Source organism: Thamnophis elegans, chromosome 4 (genome assembly GCF_009769535.1).
Source record: "Thamnophis elegans isolate rThaEle1 chromosome 4, rThaEle1.pri, whole genome shotgun sequence".
Classification (NCBI taxonomy): domain Eukaryota; kingdom Metazoa; phylum Chordata; class Lepidosauria; order Squamata; family Colubridae; genus Thamnophis; species Thamnophis elegans.
The window spans coordinates 130,917,419-130,925,743 of NC_045544.1; the positions used below are offsets into that span (position 1 = coordinate 130,917,419).

Below are 8,325 nucleotides of genomic sequence, written 5' to 3' on the forward strand. Positions count from 1 at the left end.
ACCCCGTCATTTTATATTGTAATTCAAAGACAGAGACTATTATTTTGTAATCTGTTTTTCAGCAAGCAAAGTGCTTTTTAAATACTCGACATCGCCAAATAAATTGGGCACTATCTGTCAGGAATATTATTGGCGGTTGTCCCATTGAAATTTCCCCCCCAATTACTTAAATTCTAGAGCTTAAAGCAGCAAAAAGGAAAGATACAATCCTGAAATTCCCAAGGTGTCTAATTCGGGATCAGAATGTCAGTTTACCACACGTGAGTTAGCAAACAAAACTAGGTTATGAACAAAAAGGGTTTATTCAAACAATTAGATTGGGAGGGGGAAAAACCTGAAATTCTATGGTTCTTAAACACTGAAAAGAGCAATTATTCAAACTTTAGGTAGTAAAGCTCAACATTTCACATGAATTGCACCCATCCATCCACAAACAAGCAACTCTAAGCTTGGATGTTGGTCAACTTTACATCACCGTCCACTTCGAGCAGATTTATCTGAAGCAGGTTACATATGCGATGCTTGTAGTCAAACTGATGTTGTCCATTCACAGCCACCTTAAAGCAGTGTTCTTCACACTGAATCCAGATCTATAAAAAGAAAATGCACATTTGTGATCACTTTAATGGGACCCGATAGTATAACTCAGGTCTTTAAATTTTTATTTTATTTATCTATGAACATCACAAATTGCCCATTTCCCAGACAGGAAAGCAGCAAAGGTGTTTCACAGAAGCACCTGCAAGATCTGATGATGTCCTCAGTCACTAAATGATGAGTATCCAGAACAACTAAAAGTAACTTTGATACAGATTTTAACTCAGTTCTGCGACTTTAACCCAGTACATGGATTGGTACTGCACCCCAAATTTGGATTTACCTTGGAATCATATTTCAATTTTACAAATTTAAATCAGAATAAATGCTTAGCAATAAGGTTGAAATGGATACATTGCATTAATACCATATAATTTATGCATTATATTATTAGTAACATAGTATAATGTATTGTTTTATTTGGCTATTTATGTTGTGCTAAACATGGTTCTGATATTTATTGCTAGTTGAGGTTTAACAGTGATTTTAGTTGGTGACTGAACTGTAAAACAGTGATTTGCTTTACGGCCACTGTAAAAGTGGTTGTAAAATCAGGTCTGGTAACAGGATGACTTGACTTACAACTGCACCAACTTATGACCAAAAATCCAGTCCTAATTTTCATTGTAAGCAGTGCAGCTTTTAAAGGAGGGTTGTTGTATGGGCGAACCAAGGATCCTGAAATCTATGCATTAGGCTAGCCTGATAAATGCAAATTTAAGTCAGTTCACACGATCTTCTGGCCCGGGTGGAGCAACCAGACTGCTTTGACTTACAATAAAGGGTTGGCCACGCATCAGAGGCATCCCAAAAGGCAGGTCTCGCTCCTCTGACCCCCAGCTCATGTTGAGTTTAGAGTTTCGAACAATCACGTTCTGATCAAACCGTGGGTTGAGATGGAATGCAGTATCGTTCTCTGCTTTCAGATTGATGTGGAACCTACATAAAAAGACCCAAATGTTGCACAATTAGCAGGAAACTATCCACATCTAGAAACTACACAATGAACATTCCAACTTCTGAAGATATTATATTGCTGATTCAAAAGCCATTATTAATCTCAAAGGTGTGTGAACCTGGTGAGCAAGAATCTTTTTGCCAAAAATTCTCTTTTTTAAGGATTTAATAGAGAGATCTGGAAAAAAGGGGTCACTTGATAAATGATTACGGTAGGTAGAAAGATAGATAGTAGTAAATAGATCAAGATACAGAGATAGTTAGGTGATATAGATAGATAGATAGATAGATAGATAGATAGATGATAGATAGATAGATAGATAGATAGATAGATAGATAGATAGATAGATAGATAGATAGATAGTCAGAGTCTGTAGCTATCCAGCTAGCACACAAGTAAATAATTCAGCATGATTCATTTGTAGAAGAAACTTCTTTATATACAATATAAAACATGATGCATGTATACAATACCCATGCAGGTCTTGCAACGTGGTAGAGAGAAGAAGAAGAAGAAGAAGTAGCAAGTACAAGGACAAGACGTAGAAAGAAATACTCTCAAGCAAAGACATACCAATTCTTATATACACAGAACAGTTAAGCTAATCCACACTCAGGCTCTGACCCATCTCACATGGCTCATAACAAATCCTGTGTCTCAGTCACCAAACACTTCACATTGGCTGGCTTGTTATGGCTATTCCAGTTCATAAATTCTTAAACACTAGATAGATAGATAGATAGATAGATAGGTAGGTAGGTAGGTAGGTAGGTAGGTAGGTAGGTAGGTAGGTAGGTATGGATGGATGGATGGATGGATGGATGGATGGAGAGGGAGAGAGACATCTTTTTTTCAGAGTATAAGACGCACCAAGGTTTTGAAGGGGCAAACTAAAAAAAAAGTAGGTAGGTAGATAGAGGGCTACAGAGGGAGAGAAAGAGAAATACAGTAGGTAGGTAGAGAGAGAGAGAGAGTAGTTAGGTAGGAAGGTAGATAAAGGGAGAAAGAGAGAGAGAGAAATACGGTAGATAGATAGGGAGAGAGGGGGGTAGGTAGGTAAGGAGAGGGAGAGGGAGGGAGCGAGACAAAGAGAGAGAAATACAGCAGGTAGGTAGGGAGAGAGTAGGTAGGTAGGTAGATGTTTCCAGGTGTATTTATCCAAGTGCTGGAGAAGGAAATCACTGACAATCTGCAGCACCTAAGACTTGGTTTCTGTTGGCACAGCACTTGATCAATCTAACTCTCATTAATCAGTTAAAGAGCTTTCCAAAGGGGGGGGGGGTTGCGCTCTGCAAACCTCCCAAAAATGGCCCTTTAAAAAAAAAAGCATAAATAGCCTTAGGGGGGCTTGCAGAGTGCTCCGGGGGGGGGGGGGGGGCAACAACGAGAAAAAAACAGCCTATTTTTTGTCAAACAATTGCATGCCTAGCACATGTAGGCTTATAGAATGCTCCTGGGGTCTGGAGGGGCAAAATTGAGCAAAACACGGCCCATTTTTTGCTCGTTTCTGCCCTCCCCAGTCCCCAGGAGCTCTCTGAAAGCCTCCTAAAAGCTGTGCGTGGCCATTTTGGTGAAGTGGGCGGGGTTTCAGAAGGCAAAGAAATGCTGTATTCAATGTATAAGATGCCCCAGATTTTTCAGCCCTCTTTTTTGAGAAAAAAGGTGCGACTTATACTCTGAAAAATACAGTGGGAGGGAGGGAGAGAGGGAGGGAGGGAGGGAGGGATAGATAGATGATAGAGATATACACACCTAGATGATAAGACAGTTAGAGACAGACAGACAACAATATTTCTTAGTCTTTACCTCTGAGCAGAAGGGAACACAGAGCCTGAAACTATTATTGGTTTGGATGGGCAAAAGCCCCCAATGATGGTAGCTTGGTAAGGGAGAGACTGTGGAGAGAACACAAACACAAACAATATTAGAATTAATCTGCCTCCCCCCCCCCCATTTTGTCCCTTCAAGTAATCAGAAATGGCAATAACAGACTTCAATACCGCTTCACAGCCCTCTCTAAGTGGATTACACAGTCAGCTTATTGCCCTCAACAATCTGGATCCTCATTTTACCTCAGAAGGATGGAAGACTGAGTCAACCTTGAGCCTGGTGAGACTCGAACTGTCAAAGTGCAGGCAGCCGGCAGGCAGCAGAAGTAGCCTGCAGTACTGCACTCTAACCACTGCACCACCATGGCTCACCAGCAAAGACCTACTGGGTTCAGTGGAGTGAGTCTGAAAAAATCAAAATGTCTAAGGCCACCACATAATCAAATCCGGGCTCTTTTTAACGGGGATGCTCCTTCTCATAAAAAGAGGACAGAGCTTCTATTGCCATGTTGAATGTTTTGACCTCCTTCTGGGGACATCTTTGATTATCCACCTAAGTGTAGCTTTTTCCCCTGAGAAAACACCAATGGTCCTTCTGGTCATGGTGGCAAATGTCCATGATGGCCTTAGCCTCCGGCATCTTTCAGATTTTCCAGATCATGCAAGCCGAACCGTGATTCACTGCTACCTCTTTAGATTTTTTCTATAAAAGGTTTTCTGGTCCAAGCCATTCAGATTTCCCACAACGCCCAAGGAGCCTAATTAAACCTGGTGCATTGTGGGAAATTCCAATGATGCTCGGCACTGATTCCTTCCTATTGCAGCTCTTATTACAAAAGATACATCAAATTACTACGGTTGGGTTCATACTGGTTCATTTTATTAGATATCTTAGATTTATGCCCTCCTTGTCTTCTGGAGCCTTGGGGGTCTTATATAACACTCCCCCCTCCATTATCTTCACATAACAATGACACAATGAGGCTGGTTGAGCTGTGAGAGAAAAACACCTCCAAAGCCCCCCATGGCAGACGAGGGGCTTGAAGCTGAGTTCAACACCTAATAGCCACCCAAATTTGCTCTCAGCCATGCTTAATCCTTAAGACATGTTAACAACTCCCAGTTGCTGAGTTTCCATATCAGGCACAGCCTACACCAAATCAATAACATTATGGCTGAATGTGATTGTCAAGGCTGCCGTCATTTGCTTGAGTTTCACCTTCGCTATCAGGACGGGAGTCGAAGGGGAAGGGGTTGAATGCTTGGGGGAAAGTAAAATTAATGGAGCCAACTACTCATCGTACCATCCGAGATATAATGGTGGGTTACGGATCCCGTTGCAACCGGTATGGTTGCAAAGGGGGCCGCGTCCTCCACACAAACGCACGCAGCGTGCGCACACATGTGAACAGCATGTGCATGGTCTTACCATCCAACGGAGTGTTGCGCAGGCACTGTACACGCTGTGCGCGTAAGCGCCGAAGAGTTTAAAGACAGGTAAGGAGCGAGGGCGGGCGGGTGGTACCCAGTGCTCCAGGCAGGCTCTGGTACACCCGTACCGGGGCGTACCGCCTGCAGCCCACCACTGCAGAAATACCAACTCAAGGTCAAAACTCCGGGAATGGAATGCAATGACTCACCAACTCATCTGTCGTTGAAGCAACTGTTCCCAAAACTATTTATTCAAATATATTTGGACAATAAGGGACAAGGGGAGGAGAGGAATTGGATGGGGAAAGTTAACCAGGGAATTCTGGCATGCGAACGTTAGTTCTGGTTTTTGCTAGACTGTAATCCACTTGGCTCTTAGTAAAGTATACCTTTCACTACAAATGGAGTCAAGGGTCTTTCTTGACTAAAGGACCAAGTCGGGCAGATCTGACAGCGATGGCCTGATTCCCATAATGTGCAAATATGGTGACTGGGTTCTCATGCTGAGCCAAAATTCCTACCCATGCTCCATTGTGCCCATTTTAGAGGATTCCTACCTGAGTAAGTATCAGATCCCTAAATGTGTGGGACTTGGGACTTTCATAATTCCATGTTAGCCTAGGGGTGAAATCCTTCCTAATTGATGGGCCAGAAAAAATGACTTAAGTGCAAATATTGCTAATATGATAAAAGACTTACATAAAGTTGTGGCTGAAAGCATTGTACAATGTGATAGGCACTTGGCTATGAAGAAAAAAGAATAGCAGTTAGAATTTTACATGTGAAGGTTTTAGATTTTTTTTTTAAAAAAACCAAACATACACATAAACCAAACGTTTATCAAAAAGGTTGGGAATCCAACAATTCCTTAAAGCAGGACTGATAGTAATTCCTACTCGGTAAGACACATTTTTAATCTTGGTTTCTCCTCCTTCAGCAAGAGTTAACTGCTTTGTTATGCCAGCTACAAATCGTCTGCCATTTTAGTTACCCATAGAGAATAGGGATCCGGTGGCTCAGTGGCTAAGAAGCTGAGCTTGAAGGTTGGCAGTGGACAGCGCTGGCTCTTCGGCTTTGAAACGGAGATGAACACCGCCCCCTAGAGTCCGGAACGACTAGCCCAGATGTGCAAGGGGAACCTTTGCTTATGCTGTTATTCTTCTCTAAACATGTATTGAGCTCCATCTAGTGGCGAAAGATAAAACTTTTTATTGTTTAAAAAGTTGGTTTTATGATATTATTTTGGCCGTACAGAATGCCCACCCTCTCTCATTCCGGGGTGGGGGGAGGGGACCCTAGGTGCATCCTGAGAAGCCAGACTCCAGATATTCTAAGATTCTGAGGAAACAAAATCATCTGGAAGAATCCAGTCTAATCTGTGGCATATGTTCATTGAAGGACAAAAATCTATGTCCCTATAGCATTGTTGGTGAAACTTGCACTTTATCTGTAATTTATTATACCAGCAACTCAACATTGTTTATTTTGTATTCGGCTTCTTACCATATGTATTTCTATTTTTTCCCAGTTTCACCATCTTGTTCCTTTAATAAAGTGTCGAGATCTAGATAGATCAGGGGTGTGTTGGATTTTCCAGAGGGAGCCTCCTTGTGGAGCACTGTGAAGCCGTTACCATGGCAACTCCATTATGCTGTAGAAGCCATTTTAAGGCAGTACGGTAGAAACCATTTTAAGGCACAAAAGGCTGTATCTTAACAGAACACACAACACCGGGGAGTGTTAGGGGTGGTCCTTACCCCCATAGTATTTGTTTCCAGAGAGGAGTAAGTCATCTATGTATCAAGTTTGGTTGAAATTGCTCAAGGTGTTCCAGAGCTATGGTGGAGAAAAACACACACACACACACACACACACACACACACACACACACACACTTTTATATAGATAGATATAAAAGGACTGTATGTCATACCTATGAGAACATTCCCAGAATTCCTTAGACAGAAAGCTGGCTGAGGAATTCTGGGAGTTGAAGTCCACAAGTCTTAAACTTGCCAAGGTTGGAGACCCCTGCTCTAAATCAGTGGTTCTCCATCTCAGCAACTTTAAGTTGTGTGGACTTCAACTCCCAGAATTCCGCAGGCAGTGAAAAACACTTCTTAGATGGTACAGATAGTTTTGCTTAATGAGCGGTCATTTAGCGACGCTCCAAGGTTACGACAAACGCCTGGTACTTATAACCCAATTTTTGACAAAGACTTACACACACCTCTAGTCACATGACCTCATTTTGCACACTGACTCAATTTTTATCAGTTGCAGTGTTCCATGGTCCTGTGACTGCAATTTATTTGTTTATTTTTGGTTAGTTTCCAGTCTTTTTTTGGCTGGTTTGTGCTAAAAAAAAACCCACGCCCATAGGAGTGGACTCGCTTTATGACTGCTGCGTTTTGCTTAACATGCGTCACAAAAACGGTTTGTAAAATCAGCTCTGTCATGTGGGAACCTCCACTTATGACGATCATGGCTTAACGACAGGAATTCTAGGCTCCCATTACCGTCGTAAGTTGAGGACTACCTGAAATTACAATACAAAAATGTGGCGCTTTCTGACATCCTCTCACAACAATCCCGCTAAGCTTCAAAAGAGGGAGAGAAGCGATAGGTGCTGCACTGCCGCTGGTCCTGTCCGAGCTCCTCCCCCAAAAATCAAAGATGGCGACTAATGCCATGCGATCAAAGTTGTGTCTCTGTTGAAGTGCATCATGTTTTTGACACACATGAGGGATTGCTGGCATTAGGCCACCACCAGGACCTTATTTTGATTTTCCCTCCTCAAATCACTTGGGAAACTGTCAGAAAATCTTTGCATTATTCAAAGAGTGGAAGGAAAGAAGAAAGGGAATATATTGATCCACCCATTTAATCCCAAGAAAAATAAGGGTACCCATTTGTTTATCAGAGGAAGGCAGGAGAGGTGTTTTTTAAGTAAAATGAAATCAATGGAATACCTACATTTAGCCCTTGGAAGCTGATCGAGACAACATCTAGTTCTCCTGAAATTCCGATGGTATCTACCCGGGAAAGAGGGATTCTGTGTTTGAATTCCAAAAACAGATTTCCATCGACGAAAACTGGCCCAAACAGAAGGGAGCAACTTGTCATATCAAGTCACACAAGAACAACAGAGAAGAAATGTCTCTGGAGATTTTCTATCACCCAGCAATTATATACTGCCCCATGGAGCTTTAGAGCCTGCTGGTGGTTTACAATGTCAGCAATTGCCCCCCCCCCATCTGGGTCCTCATTTACTGACCTCAGACAGAAGGCTGATCAACACTGAGCCAGTCAGGATCAAACCCAGACTGGTGGCAGAGTCAGCCTGCAAATACTTCATTCTAACCTCTGTGCCACCAGGGCTCCAGTCACAGTTGTCCCAAAGGTGCTTTTTCCAAAAGGCAACTGGATTTCTTCACTTTTTCTTTGAAAATGTTTTGCTTCTCATCCAAGAAGCTTCTTCAGTTCTGAAGTCCAGTTGTCTTTTGGAAA

At 42.3% G+C, this 8,325-nt stretch overlaps 1 protein-coding gene across 1 annotated transcript; it reads right to left on the minus strand.

Moving 5' to 3' along the window:
- Window positions 1-303: 303 nt before the first annotated feature.
- Window positions 304-7,941, minus strand: LOC116507794 (galectin-9-like). Its single transcript, XM_032216124.1, has 5 exons — window positions 7,792-7,941; window positions 5,515-5,559; window positions 3,362-3,450; window positions 1,374-1,536; window positions 304-590 (listed from the first exon to the last, which is right to left on the minus strand). The coding sequence occupies exons 1-5, from the start codon at window positions 7,939-7,941 to the stop codon at window positions 444-446; spliced, it is 594 nt and encodes a 197-aa protein (XP_032072015.1). The 3' UTR covers window positions 304-443.
- Between the last annotated feature and the right edge of the window lie 384 nt (window positions 7,942-8,325).

What these genes read in the sequence shown, in the direction of transcription:
- LOC116507794 (XM_032216124.1), bottom strand. Translation starts at nt 7,941, where the DNA reads ATGACAAGTTGCTCCCTTCTGTTTGGGCCAGTTTTCGTCGATGGAAAT. An exon ending in GCTTTCAGCCACAACTTTAT is followed by an intron (nt 3,451 to 5,514) that starts GTAAGTCTTTTA and finishes TTCTCTCCACAG; the next exon opens with TCTCTCCCTTACCAAGCTAC. An exon ending in GTGTTCCCTTCTGCTCAGAG is followed by an intron (nt 1,537 to 3,361) that starts GTAAAGACTAAG and finishes CTTTTTATGTAG; the next exon opens with GTTCCACATCAATCTGAAAG.